The 14,571-nt window shown below is 52.1% G+C and overlaps 1 protein-coding gene across 1 annotated transcript in view; it reads right to left on the bottom strand.

Annotated features, from left to right (window-relative positions):
* Positions 1-8: 8 nt before the first annotated feature.
* The window catches only part of MTMR14 (myotubularin related protein 14), a gene marked incomplete at both ends in the record, with an annotated part of 25,358 nt that continues 10,795 nt past the window's right edge, over positions 9-14,571 (bottom strand). The window contains 6 exons of the mRNA XM_010019221.1: positions 9-33; positions 3,136-3,291; positions 10,838-11,014; positions 13,496-13,634; positions 13,851-13,900; positions 14,509-14,571. The exon at positions 14,509-14,571 is cut by the window's right edge and continues 6 nt beyond it. Coding sequence (XP_010017523.1) covers positions 9-33; positions 3,136-3,291; positions 10,838-11,014; positions 13,496-13,634; positions 13,851-13,900; positions 14,509-14,571 — 610 coding nt within the window. The remainder of the gene's footprint in view (positions 34-3,135; positions 3,292-10,837; positions 11,015-13,495; positions 13,635-13,850; positions 13,901-14,508) is intronic.

Below are 14,571 nucleotides of genomic sequence, written 5' to 3'. Positions count from 1 at the left end.
AGCCGGGATTCGCGGTCGCTCGCCGACACCAGCCTAGGAGAGAGAAGGGGGAGGTCAACAAGGCCAGCATCCCTCGCCCCAGCCCTCCCAGTGTGGGGCAGAAGGCTGGCAGCAGGGCTGGGGCTCTGTCCACAGCATCAGCAGGGCCATGGTGCTCGGCTGGTAACGGTGGGCAAGGCAGCACCAGCCCCCAAAGGGTCCACTAGAGCAGCTCCCATGGAGCCTCTCAGCCCCAAGCTCCTGCTCTCTCCTTGGTCTCCTCCTTCACCACTCCCCCAGTTTCTCCCACCACCACGACAGTGCTTCGAGGCCGTGGTTCATAAAGTGTTGTTTTCACCACGTTGATTCAGGCCCCTGCGCCAGCTCCCTCCCCTCCTCACTCAACATGCCCAGATAGAGCCTGGCCACATGTGCCATGTCTGGACAGTCACTTCCAACCTATTTGTGACCATCTCTCGCTTCCACCAGCCCCAGCACAGCCAGCACTGGGGAAGGGGTGATCAGAGGAGGCAGAGAAGGTGACAAAAGCCCCAAAGAATGCTCCAGCCATGGGAAGAGGAGAGCTGAGCGGTGTTCCACGTCTGCTCTCTGCAAACAGGAGGTCTCTGGGCAGAGTAGGGCATGGCTTCCCTCAGGACCTGCTCTCCTCTCCAGCTCATCCATGCATCTGCCTGTGGGCAGAGGGATGAGAGCAGAGGGAAAGCAAAGGGAGTAAGGGAAAAGCAAGACCAGGGTTCAGAGGCGGCTGTTCCAAGCGCTCTGGTCCTTGCTGCAGCGCCTCTGCGATGTACCGGTGCTTCCCAGAGAGAATAAGCCATTCCTCAAAGGTCACTCCAAGGGCACAGCGCGAACCTTCCCCATCAGATATTCTCTTTAATCTCTCCAGCGCCTGGGCTGGCTATAAATTGGCACAGCTCATTTGAATGGAAGTGTTAACCACCCACAGCCAACAGCTTCGGTCCGGAAACAGCAGCAAGAGGATCTGGTGGGAGGGCTATAAACAGCAAGCGGTGCCGAGGCAGCCAACCAGGCCGCTGTTTACAGTGTCTGATAATAAAGAGAAGACAGAGGGCAAAGGAAAAAAAAAAAAAGAAAAAGAGGCAACATATCTAAATACATTAAAAAGATGCTTTTTTGGCAACCTAATTAGGACGTGGAACTCACAAACCTGCCAGCAGTAAAAATAAGCTGCAGGGAAGCAGGACTTATTTGCACCCGAGTGGAGTGATCTTAAATGTGACGGGCAGAGGTAAGCGAGGGCGTGCAGCCGTTGAGTCCCATGGTTTCTGGCTCTCACACCTCTTTCCAGGGCAGGTTTGGTATTTAGGTTTTTAGGTTTCTTTCCTAGAGTGAGACACTCTGAGGTCAAGGAGCTAGTCACTGCCTGACACCAAGCCCTGCAGGCTGCCTGCACTGGGCTCGGAGCAGTTCAGCCAGGGAGGCAGGTCCTGCTTCCCTGCCAAACTCTGCCCTGCTACACTTCCTACCCGCTCGTCTGCAGCTTGGGGTGCAGGATGAGAGGAGGCTGTCAAAGCCCCAGCTCAAAGTAAGCCCTGACAAGCCCCACACAAGCACAAGAAGTAGGCTGTGACAAACGTACCTTCGTCGAGCTGCTGCCAGCTGAGATGTAAAGTGGGAACTTAAATGGAATTTAATTTTCCAAAAACCTCATACTGTGCTGGGCTGTGAAAAACTGGGATAAAGCCCTGAGCCACAATGGGCTCCTGAGCAAACAGAGCTGATGCAGAGCTAGAGAGAGCGGAGGTGCCCTGGGTTAAGCTCAACACGACACCCCTGGGAGCTCTCCATCACTTCCGCACAGCACCTGGTGCCAGCACCCACTGAGTGGTGCCCAGAGCACCCCACTGCTCTAGGGAAGAGCTGAACAGGGCAGAGCACTCGCAGCACTGCTGCTGTTCCCCTCCCTTTGAAGCTGGCTGTCCCAGGCAGCTGCCCTCCAAACCACATGTGCCCACAGCCCCAACACAGGCAGATTCAGAGCTCAACTTCCACTCACGTTTCTCTACTGAATTCACTCGCTGGTGATCAGCAGCCACCAAGCACAGCCAGGTCCAGGGCACAGTAAAGCAGTCACTAACTCAGATGCCCATCATTCAGTCCCTTCTGCTCCCTCACCCATCTCCAAACAACTGCAGGAGCAGCTCAGTGGGTCCTCACGAAAGCAGGAGAGCAAATCCCAGCCAGGCCACGTCCAGCATCTCTCATGACATTTTCATCTGTCAATTCATGGGTCTTGTATCTTTCACCATAACTTGGGGGCAGCTGCTTAGTACCACAGCCACATAAGGCGGCAAGCCAGGGCAGTTAGCCTGTCCCACAGGAGGTGCTGGCTTTCACACTGCTTGCCCTCTGCCTCCAAAGCACATATGGGTCTTGGTAAGGGACTGCAAGTGTCTGTCAGCACAGCTCTTGCCCAGCTAACAAGCAGCAGCTCCTCATCTGCCATTTCAGTTTCTCAACTGAGAGTTTGCAGCCTGAAGGCACAAGCCAAGGTTCTCCTCTAAGAGCAATTAAAGCGCATCTCCTGTCTTTCGAGCTTCCACAGAGCTGGCTTTCTATTTGGGGAGGAACATTCGCCTCCTAGCCGTTTTACATGGCAGGATGCAGGGTTTCTGCTGCTCTGCACTGGTCAGATGCAGCCACTGCAAATGATGCTTTGCACAGTCAGCCAAAACTGGGGTTACGGAAGAAAAGCCCCTCTCTTGTTGCAGCAAGGATCTGACCCCAGTGGGGAGATGGAGATGAGCAAGATCCAAAAGCAAGAAAATCTGGGTTAGCAATCCTGTCCTCACAAGCATGCATCCTCAAACGCACTCAATTATGCCCAAATTCAGCACCTTCAGGGAAGAAAGAAAAGCCTCTTCTTCCTACAGGAAGCAAAGTGCCCCCCTGTCATTAGGCAGAGAAAACGCCGGTGTCTTCCCGAGTTCAGCATAAGCAAAGAGTGCTCAGCGATGGAATTTGTGGATGGGAAGCATCAAGGCAGGGAAGTCAGGACAGTTTGTTAACGGGCTCCCAGGCTTCTTCGGAAGTGCCAGGGTGACCAAGTTGCAGCGCTCGCAGACAGCCGAGAGCGAGCCCCCAGGAGAGAGATGCAGCGTTTGAGACACTTACAGGCAAGTGCTCGGGAACTCATCCGGGAAGCTGCAAGGGAGAGAGGCGTCTGCGCTCAGGATTGCCTGCTCCCGAATACTGCCGCACCCTGTCACCATCTGCCAGCTGCCAAAGTCTGTGGAAATGGAAGATCCGGGCAGAGAGAGGTCCGCCGATCTGCGGCAGAGAGAGAGGGACACGGTGCCGTCAGTCAGGTCAGACAGCCACAGCCTTCACCCAGCGGCGGTGCCAGCCGCGGTGCCAGCCGGGCTGCCCGCCAGCAGCTCTGGCACCCGGGGACCAGGGTGCAACATGCAGCTCTGCCTGGGCCCCGGGCCAAGCCTGTCCTTTGAAAGCCAGGGCAGAGCCAAGCTGGCTCCAGAGCAGCAGGAGCGCACCGGGAGCTGGACAGGACAGAGGCAGCAGGAAGCAGATGGCCATGCAGGCTGTGAAACCCATTAGTGAGATGCAACAGCGTGTCCTGCCCCGAATCCCTCGCAGATGGGGACGTCGCGCTCTGCAAGGGGCATCCCCCTGTGGCTTGTTGTAGCTGTTAGCACATCCCAGGGCAGCGGCGAGGCCTGATGGAGAGTCAAGGTTGTGCTTGGTTAGTGCTGAGAAAGACCTAGAGATGCTCGGTCCATTAGAAAGCAGCTCACTCTGAAGGAATTAACCCCAGATCTGAACAGAGCCAGTCACTGCTCAAGATGTCCCCAAGGCACCACCCCAACATCTGCGGATCTTTTCATTCCTGTGTTAGAAGAATGGACTGCACCAGAAATGAGGTGGCAAAACATCTTTAGGGTAGGAAAAATAGCCAAGGGGGGATAATTGTTCGATGTATGCAGCCTCCCACCAGGAAAGAAGGAAGCATGAAATCCTGTAAGTGAATCTGAAGAGTCCCTCCAAAATCTCAGAGAGGGCACAATCACTTGTGATGAACCCAGAGCTCTTGGCTTCTGGGGAACAAGCAATTACCGAGCCCTGCTGCACAGCAGTGTACATAGCTGGAAGCCCAGCCTGTGGCAGCCCTACTCAATTACACACTCCAAAGATCTTCTGGATAATTTATCTGAGATCTGCTGGGCAGACAGCAGTGCTCCAGCTCCAGCTCTGCTGGGCCAGGTACTTGCACGCTCTCTTCGCAGCTAAGAATAGCAGTGGCGCACTGCAGCTGCTCCCCAAGGGACCAGGAGAGCAGCTACACGGACAGGATCTCCCACAGCAAGAAGGGCCTCAGCGAGACTGGAAGGGAAGGCTGGGGGGAGATGCACAGCAGGAGACCTATTTGCCATCTCGATCTAATTCCAAGCCTGCCCTTTAACTGGTCTGATCAATACAGCTGAGTTTGAGAAGTCTGAAACGTGGTCCTGAGCTCCTTGTGTGTCAGTTTCCTATCGCAGGGCTGACAATCCTGCAGCTGCAGTTCCAGGGCTGTCCGGCCTTTCAGGCTCTGGAAGGGCATCACAGCAGTGAAGAGGAGGAGCAGAGCTTCACCTGCCTCGCACAGCTCTTGTCCTTCGGCTGCTGGATGAACTGAGGGGTGAGGTTCAGGGCACTGGGTCAACCCCTAAGTGCCAAAAGCTGTTTTTCCTGGAGCACGGAACACCGCAGCTTTCCCTGAAAGCAGAGCTGTAGCAGATACTTTTAGAAAGACCATTTGGAGATCTGACAGGGATAACCTTCCTCCGGGTGCAAGGAATTCGTAAGGGAAAGGGAACAGCTGCTCAGTGACACTATCCCTCTCCCTGCCTTTGGAAGATAAAGCCAAGGAACTCAGTGTGAAGGAGGAGAGCAGGCAGAGTGCTTGGGCTCAGAGCACAGTGCCATGCTGGAAGCACAGTGGGAAGAGTGCAGGAAGCCAGGGAGAAGCATAGAGGAACACTGCTTCAGTGCAGAGGGAAGAGGAGGATGTCACCTCCCTGAGAGTACAGCACAGCCAGAAAGGAAAACCAGGAGTGTCACACACAGTGACTAGAATTTGAGCTAAAGCAGTAAAAGAAGGCGACAGGCAACAGGCTCAGGCTGAAAGGAGACAGGGACATGATTCTGTCAGAAAAAGAATGAGTTGCTGAACAGGGGAGAGGTTTTGGGCCAGGCAGAAACTAAGGTTTTGAGGAGGGTAAGTCTGGATGGCAGAGGAGGGCTTGGACTATGGCAGGATCTCCAGGATCTTTCCCTGACTGAGGGAAAGCAGTATCAGGAGCCTGCCTAGGAGACTGTGCCCACATGGCAAACAAACGGGTAAGACGTGACCCAGGACTCCAGTAAAAATGTGCCTCTGCCCAGTATCATCAACCACACTGGTCAGATAATTCTGTGCTAAAGAAGGTGAGCAGAAAATAGTTTCGTACTTTGGCCTCAGCTTCCAGCTGCTGGTCACCTTCCATGGTTGTCAGCGAAGATTAGACAGATCTTACACCCCCTTCTTGGAAGTGGATCAAGTCACCTCTTGAATCCTTTCTTGGACAGGCTGATAAAAGCATCACGTACCTCCTGCAAGACTGACTCGCAGTGGCTCTGCAGCTCTCTAACCAACCCTTCCTGGAGTCCCCAACCCTGCCAAGGCTGTGCAAACTTAGTCAAGTTACATCTAACCTAATAGCACTGGAGTGTAGGAGCTCAAGGCAGCCAACTCTGCGTCTCACCTCCAGGCAGCAGAACAAACACTTGTCAATTCACTGAATAAACTGACTGTCTCTGCAGTAAGGTGATCTCTCCTGGCTTACCTGTCTGAGCCTAGCCCGCAGAGCTAAAACTGTGGCAGACTTTCCTCTCTATCCCCAGCATGTTCTCAAGGGAGGCTCCTGAGGAAGTGTCACAACCATAAGCACCTCCAACAGCCTCGAGAGACAGCAGGGCCAAGGCTGGGCGAGACAGGCAGGGAAGGCAAGGCATGGGAAATCCTGTGTTTGCACTGCAAGGGCAGCAGAGCTTCTCAAGAGCTGAGCTAGGCTTGAGACCAGGACCAGATCTCTAGGGTGAATCTATACCAGTGCACTCTAGGGAATGGTAGAGGTGAAAGTCTTCCTGTTATTTCTATCCCTGAAGGCTCCCTGTAAGGTCTTGCTGCAGAGGCCCAAAAAGGGCTTCACTGAGGCCCCCCGAGCAAGTTGGGGCTGCTGAGACACCAGCATCAGCCCCCAAACCTGCAAGACAACATGTTTGCAACACATTGCAGCCATGCCAGAGGCTGGATGACTCTGCAACCAGGCCAGCAGCCGGATGACCATGGCAAAGCTGACATGGATAGAGGAGATGACATACAGCAAGTCTTCAAGTCACTGTCTCTGCTACAGACATCCAATGGCAGACAGAAAAAGAATGAAAGTGAGCTTCACACACCCACCTCTTCAGGTCCACGAGTGGGAAGAAACTCCCTCAAAAGTGCAAGATTAACAAAATTAGATTAGCAAAACAGAGATGAGCTGCAAGCTGTTCTTTCACACAAGGAAGGACCTCTAGCAGGCCATAAACTGGCAACTCCTAGCCTGGAATAGTTCCTTTTAATTAGGTCAGTGCTTCCCATGCAACATGCTGCAGAGATGAGAGTATTTCAGAGCACACGGACACTCGCCTACTAAAGGAGAGCCAATACTGGGGGCAGAGCAGCAGTCAGGGATCCTTTCCTAATCCATAACTGAGAGGAGTGCCAAGTGCCAACAGCTATGCTCTCATCCTGCCCTGCACTGCCCCCGCTCACCTGCCACATTTCCACACACCTCGGACTATTTGGGAAGCAGCTCACTTGCCAGCATATGCTCTGTGCCTCCAAACTGAAGCATGAAGTAGGTACCACAGGCACAGGCAGACCTGGAGTTAAGGGCAGTGCTTCCTACCTTTGCGTGGGAAGTGTTGGCAAGGAGGACTTGGCAGAGAGCTGTGCTGAGAGCCCTGGCTCAATCCCAGGCAGCTATCTACAGGCTGTGTTAGTGCCGAATCAGCCTGAGCAGCCAGTCCTCTGCGAGCACAACCATTTCTCATTGCAGCACAGTCATGTGCCAGCCAGCAAGCCTGTTTTGTCATGCAAGAATTCCAGAAAACGTTCCTGTAAACAATTCCTGCCCTGCTGCGGCTGCTATCCCAAGAGATCTTACCGTGGATCCAGCTTTCCGAGCCAGGTGGCTGTAAGGAGCGAGGCGCAGCATGCATGCAGACTTATCACTACCAACACAACGCCCAGAGCCAAGGGACAGCAGCTTCTCTGCCCTCTGTGCGCTCACTGTGCTCCCTCCAGACCCTCAGCTGAGCCATCTGCAGCCCTTTAATTAAGGGAGTTCTCTGTGGCTGTTGACCAAAGCAGATCCTCCATGATTTAACTCCTGCAGATCTCTCCGCATCACAGCACTCTGGGTTTTGTTTAATTAACTTAGCAAAAGCACATTCAACCGAAGATTATCCAGCTGCTAATCCACATTAGTGCTATGTACACACAGGCTAAATCCCTGACACAGATACAGGGATTTTCTGCAGTGTCATGGGACACTTAGACTATTAGTGTCAACTGCAAACACAGAACATGGTCTGCAAGCTGCTACCCACTCGCAATTTGATGCACACTATCTGCCATTCTCAGAGCTCTCTGTTTGCAGAACAAGAAGCACAAATAATCTATACAGGATCTTCATGCATGTTTACCCTCAGCAGATGTGACCTTACCATCGTGTTGGGATAAGCTAAAAAAACTGCTAGGAATTTGCCTTTGTAATGCTTTGTCTAACAAGAGCCATCCTGGGATTTATGGGTGTGCAGGGCCTCGGGATCACAGCAGGACTCGGGCTGGTGAGGTGACAGCAGCAGCAGACTGCTGACATGGCCCAGCCAGGAGAGGGGCTTGGCTTCCTTTAGGACACCCCAGCTCATCCCTCTCTGCCAGTTTGCCTTCCCAATCCCTCCGAATCTCCTCTGCCTGCCAGCACCCAGACTGGGCTGTTCATGTGAGCTACCTGGAGGGTGCCTGCTGGCATTTTACGAGCAACCATTCTTCCCCAACTGCTGCTGCAGTGGTTTAAGTGTTTTGTTGCTATGGCCACACAACCAGAAGATTAGGAAGTCAAGTACAGTAGTTTCTTCATCTCGAGAGCCTTGGATGTTAACCTGCCAGCAGCACTGTGGAGATAAAGGTATTTTTGGCATCCTGATCTCTGTGCTCCAGCCTTTCCATCCTGCTGCCACCGTTTCTCAGCGGGTGAAGGGACAGAATTTAACTCTGTCTTCCATCACATATACACTCCTTCTCCCCAAATGGGACTCATCCTTTCCTTCAGGTTGGAAAGTGCTAATACTGTGATATCCACCACCTGCATGGAGCTCACCAGACAAATTCAGACTAACATAGTCCAAACAGGGAGACTAAAGCCAAGCGGAGTGACATAACCTCTCTCTCTGGAGAAGACATACCATGTTCAGTCCCCAAAGGTGCAATTCATGTCAGTGTCTGACAAGACGACGTGTTGCTCAAGCCCTTAGCTATCAGAGCTGTTAGCAGGGAGGCAGGCAGGGCACAGTCTGACTGATCTGGCAATGGATTAGGAGGCAAAGGAGCATGAAGGTGCCAGAACACTGGGTTTGAAAGAAAAGCTCAGTTCAGCTTGACAATTCTTCCCACTCCCTGCAGGGTCTCCAGGTTTATTTCTTCCAGCCTGCACATGGAGAGGAACAGGACAAACCCAGGTGACACCAGAGATGGAGAGCATACAGCGGTACAGTCCCCAGCCAGCAGGAGTGCAGCAGGGTAACCATCTTCATGTACAGCTCATTTCACCACTTTGGCTTCAAAACTGATTCCCTTCTCCTGTCCCCTTGGTTCCAGGCTGTGCAAGGGGTTTGCTCCCCTTTTTGTCCCCTATTTCCCCACCACGTACTTTGTTCTAGCCCAGCCCTGTGCAAAAACTTAACAGGGATTGGGAGTGGACTGGTGCAACCTTGCTTTGTTGAAGGGATTTAAAGGCTTTGCACCATGGTAGAAGCTATAATAAAGGTCAGCAAAAGGTTTATAGTGGAATTCACAGCACATTTATCTCTTACAATGACAGAATACTGCAACTCCTTCTCAAGAATATTTATTGGGCATAAGGAAAAGCCACTCCCAGGGGCTCTGGCCTGGATAAAACAAGCTTCCCCACCATGCTTGCCTGCTGCTTCACATCCTGGGGTGCCAGTTCTGAACACCCAACACCAATGAGCACTAATCATCCAAGAGCTGATAGACACCTCATCCAGACACCGCCAGAGGAAGATAACTGTTGCCTTTAACAGCTCTGAGCCTCTATAATACAAACCCCAGGGACTGGTGCTCAGCCCCTTCCCGTGGTGCTCTACTGCCTACGCTGTTCCCTCTTTGCTCTCACAGAGCAGAGTCAGGCTGAAGCATTATGAGCATTGCTGCGAGCTCACTGCCAGCCCAGCTCTGAACAGCCTGTCAGGTCTTGGGAATGGCATGAGACCACACACAGGAATCGTGGCACTACCATCACAAACAAAACCAGCCCCAAGACAAGCTGGTTTCTTTTCTTGAAAGAGAGTATTTTCTTCTCTTCTTGGGAGATTTGTTTTATCTTACAGACAATACAGAAGCAGGCCCCAGCAACAACTCAAAACCATCTTAGTGATCTCTTTTCCCAGGGAGAACAGTTGGCATCACATATGAAAACTGTCAGACAGTGCTTTTTTTTTTTTTTGCTGGTATCAAGAAACTTGGTAAGAAAGTCTTATAAATTTGATAGAATCACAGAATAGTTTGGGTTGAAAGTGACCTTAAAGCTCATCCAGTTCCAACCCCCTGCCACGGGCAGGGACACCTTCCACTAGACCAAGATTTTCAATGCTTTACTTCTTTGTCATTTTGTTTTCCATGTGGTAAAAGTACTAAAATTTGGCTGGTGGCTGTTTCTGAAGGGAATCACTAGAAAAAGACTCACTGGAAAACCTGCAGAGACTACACAAGCTTTTGATGCTGTTAACAGCAACGTCTTATCTAAGAGCCTCTTTATCCCCTGTCGGCCTACACACATGGTGTTTGCTCCACAGGCTCTGTTCTTTCTTCCCTTGCCTAGCTCACGGCTCCACTCTGCCCTACTGCAGCATCAGACTGCAGAAGGGTGCCAGAATATCCTTTGTTATGGCATGAGATTAGGCTCAGGTCCAGGATCCCCATTCCCTGGCTGCCCAGCAGGAACACACAGCCTTCCAGGCAGAATCCTTTGCACCGGCACAGCGCTCCCAGCAGATTCCACCTTTGCTTGCCCCCAGCACCCGGAGGGTTTTGCCAACCTGCAGAGTCAGGAAGGTCAGCAGGTGGAAAGAGGGACAGGATAGATGCAGAGTGAGGTCTGCTCTGTTTGAAAGGCTTCCTCTCCCACACAACACAGCCATTGCAAATCCCTGTGGATGCATCTGACAGAGAAAGCGAGCTCCAAGCATGCAGGATGCAGATATGCCAGAGCTTGTGGAGTTGAGGCATGCACTGAAGACAGGCAGAGCAGACACCTAGCTGTTACTGGCACGGTTCCTCACTCCTCTAAATAGGCTGAGGCAGGAGTTACTGTGTTTAATGGCCAGCATTTCACACAGTGTCAGGTCAGAGAGGAACAGGCCTCCTGATGCTCATTTGTAGATACAAACACATGTGCTCCAGGGTTCTGAGAGCCATGCAAGTGCAGCCCTGCACTCCCTTCAGCAGACACTCATTTTGCTGAAGAATGCTCTACTCCATCCATCTCACCTGGATCTGGGCACTTCCAGCGGACTGCTTCCAATCCTCAGGAAGTTATCAGAATGGGTTGATGAGGAGGAGCTGGAGGACTTGACTTCGACCATCCCTGCAGAAGGCAGCCTGTCTTCAGGCTGCTGTGCCCTGCTCCAGAGCACGGCTTGTGGTGACGATGCACAGCTCTTCCTCCTGTGGGATAGAGGACCTGGATGAGAACATTGGCTTTCCCACATACTCCACCACAGCCTGGCTTTTACCCCAGCAATTAGAAGCTCTTGTTCCCACTGAACCTGCCCTCCTCCCTCCCAGGGAGCCATGAGTAAGCGCTCAGTGAGGGGGGTACAGTGAGCTCAACCCGTCTTAGCCCATTCTTTTATAGATGCCCATCCACGTGACCTGGAAATCAGAGACAGGAGAATGCACCAGCCCACACACACACAGCGATGGCTTTGTTTAGTCTGGCTGTAAAATTGCCTCAAGCAAGGGGCCTCCCAGCAGGGAAAGACCATTTCAATATGCTCTGACTCTACAGAGTGTATCAGCGCAGGAGCTTGTCCCAGGTGGGTGTTTCACACGTACTGATGAGTGTGACAGGGACACACCACCAGTATTATTTTCCCTTTTAGTGATTCCCTTCAGGGAAGGTGACCACACTTCTGACCATGTGCTCAGAGCTGACAGTCACTCCAGTTGTAGATGCATTTCAGTCCTCTCCCTGTCTGTGCTTACAGCTCCAGACTGCTTTTCTAGGCAGCACGTTCAGACTCAGGTGTGATTCACTGTTCATTGCTGCATTAAGCTGTTCTTCCTGGAATCCGGAAGAGTATCTCAGTGTTGAGATATCAAGCACTGTCAGCAAGCACAGCTAAAGACAGGCTCATTGTACAGTGGAACGCACGATATCCTCTCTTCATTTCTTGAAGTGTGTCCACCCTCAAACATCACACCACAGCCTCTCTCAAGCATTATTCATCTCATGTTATCATAGCTGCCAACATAGCTGCACAGCCTGCAGAAACAGGCTTGTACAGCTAAAAAACAAATGCCTCTCCCTGCAAAGAGACCTCGAGGCCACTTTGTTTTGAGGGCAACACAATGAAGCACGTCCCCTCCTCTCCCTACTCACGCTATGCACAGCTCAGCTCACCCAGCTTGTGGCAAGATCTATCTGTTCTCTGGGCTACAACAGCCTGCAGCAAGACTCATGGGCAGGCTCCCAGTGTTCCCTCCCCCAAGCTCATACCCACAACACGGGGCTAAACCATCCCTGTGGCAGCAGCAGCTAACCCCAACAAAGCCTGATGTCGCCAACAGGAAGGAAAGCAAACCAGAGTTAGAAAACACACGACAAGATCAAGCCCTGATACACAGAAGTGCAGCAGATCTCTTCCAGCATGCTCTGGCCACTTCACATCTTGGGACAATCATGTGTAGTTTGTGCTGCAGGAGCCACTTCACATCTTGGGACAATCATGCGTAGTTTGTGCTGCAGGATCTAGCCTGGATGTCCTGAGCACTCAGAGCAACAGAAGTGTGTCCAGTTCACCATCCTGCAGCCAAGCAAGTGGAAAGTTGTTTTCTACTTGCTGCAGTCATTTTGCTGTGGCCTGGTAGGCTCTGTGTGCTCAAGAGGACTCTGCTGCTCACTTAGCAAATGCAGTTTGGGACTCTCCATTTCCATTTTGTGAGTCTCCAGGAAGATTCTCTCTTCCCCTCTTCAGCAGTTTATAAATTGAATCACAATGTGCTTTAGAAAGGCTGCTGCCACTGGCATGGCTGCAGGCTCAGTCCCGGAGGAATTCCATCTGCCTCCAGCACAACCCAGATTTAATTTAAAATAATTGCAATATAAAATAGTGTCTTCACATGTGCTGAGGGAGTGGAGAGAAAAATTAAACTGAGAGGGGCAACCCTGCAGCAAGGCTCTGAAATCCCCAAACAGCACCAGAAACTCCACAAGCAAAGCACAACGCCCGTCCCAGAGCAGCAGACACCTTCCCCAGTCCTCACCTCCAGACAGCCACCTGTACTCCCAGGAGAGTCCTATGTGACCCCCTATCAATAGGGAACACTGAGAATTCCACATTCTGCCCCAGAAGTATCTCTAAGCAGCACTACAGGCAGCAACCCGCTTTCAGCTCACACCTCCTGCTGTCAGAGGGGCTAAAGCTTAAGAGGGGATTCGTGGCCACCCAGCCCACCTACCACTAACTGCAGACACTCCCCTCTATAACCTCTTCCATAAACTGATTAAACTTCATTTTAGGGCAGTTAAACTGACTCCACTTTTCCCTGGGGAGGCTGTTGCCAAATGTAATTTTTCTGGTAGTTTGGAACCATCTTTTAGAAGTTATGAAATCCTTTCTGGAGGAAGTTTAACAGTGAAACAGTGAAAAAGTAACAAAGCTGCTTTACTCTTATCAGGGGACAAACTTCAGGAGCATCCCTACAGGAGCCTGACAGTCTCTAACATGTATTTGTCTCCAGTTTTTGGTGCAGAAGTTTTGTAGCACAAGTTGCAGTAAAACCTCTGACAAATTCCTCCCTGCACCGTAAGGAATCCACACCACAGAGAGCAGATCTGGAGGACAAAGGACTTCAGAAGTATCTTTTCTACTGTGCTCAGAGCCTGCTCCTGTTGTGCAGCCCACTGAGTGGTTATCTCCTTACCATGCTGCTTGAGCCTGTGTTCCTGCTGGCATCAGCTCCACTGCTTCATACGTGAAGCTCCCAGCTGCTCCAGGAGAACTTTCCATCCCCAGGGAGAAGTCGCTGCTCAGACTCGTGGTGCTGCCTCGGTCTCTCTGCTCTAGAGAAAACAAAACAGAGCTACTTGAAGGCCAGCTTGGTCTCACTTCCTCTCCCTTTAAGCAACACAATTCCCACATGCTCTGGGGCTGTGCTGGTGCGAGGCCCCAAGGGAAGCATACCCATTTGTAGTCAACTTGATGCTGGGAACCCAAGCCCCCAAGCGATCAACCATTACCAGCACCCATGGGTGCTGGAGCTTGGCAGCAGCACTCACTGAGCATGCAGATCTCTTCCAGGGTGAAGCCAGGTGGCAAACTCTTCCTTCTGGGGAAGGAAAGACACAGTTACCTCAGGCACACTTCAGGCCACAGCCGTATCTGTGCAGCACCAGCAGATCAGAGCAGTGGGGGGTTAGCTGTGCAAGGCCAGAGGGGAGGGGATGGGGCTGCCGTGCAGCATCCCACTGTCCCAACACTCCCAACCCTGTGCTTTGAGACGGTGGCAACAGGCTCTGGGCAGACATGTGCCTATTCAGAGCCGCCAGGGTGGGCTTTGGTTCTTTCTGCCCCTCCTGATACAGGAAGGGGTTTAATGCTCAGCAGCGTGTTAAGGAAGCAGCCAGCCCACTTGCCGCAGCAGTGCCTGGTGGAGCTTGCTGCAGCCTGCTTGAGCCAGAGCACACAGCTCTGGCTTCATCCGTGCTACAGCAGCCACGGACAGGCATTAAGCAGAGAGCACGTTTCAGCATGGACAGTTTTTCAGAGCACAGCATGGCACCTCACAAGCCTCTGCCCCATTTTGCAGCCTTCAGAGTGCAGAATAAATTAAAGAAAACTGGGCCAGGACACCAGGGCTTCCATCTCCCCAAAGGAACAGCACTAACAAGCTCCCTGGCTCTGCAGCCCATGCAGCAGCAGGCACAAGCTCCTTACCTCTGCGACTTCACAGCAGAGAACTCCTCAGAGGTGATGTGCTTCAGAAAATTGAAGCAGAAA

This window comes from Nestor notabilis, unplaced genomic scaffold (genome assembly GCF_000696875.1).
Source record: "Nestor notabilis isolate BGI_N333 unplaced genomic scaffold, ASM69687v1 scaffold27167, whole genome shotgun sequence".
Classification (NCBI taxonomy): Eukaryota; Metazoa; Chordata; class Aves; order Psittaciformes; family Psittacidae; genus Nestor; species Nestor notabilis.
This window is presented reverse-complemented; position numbering and strand designations above follow the sequence as displayed.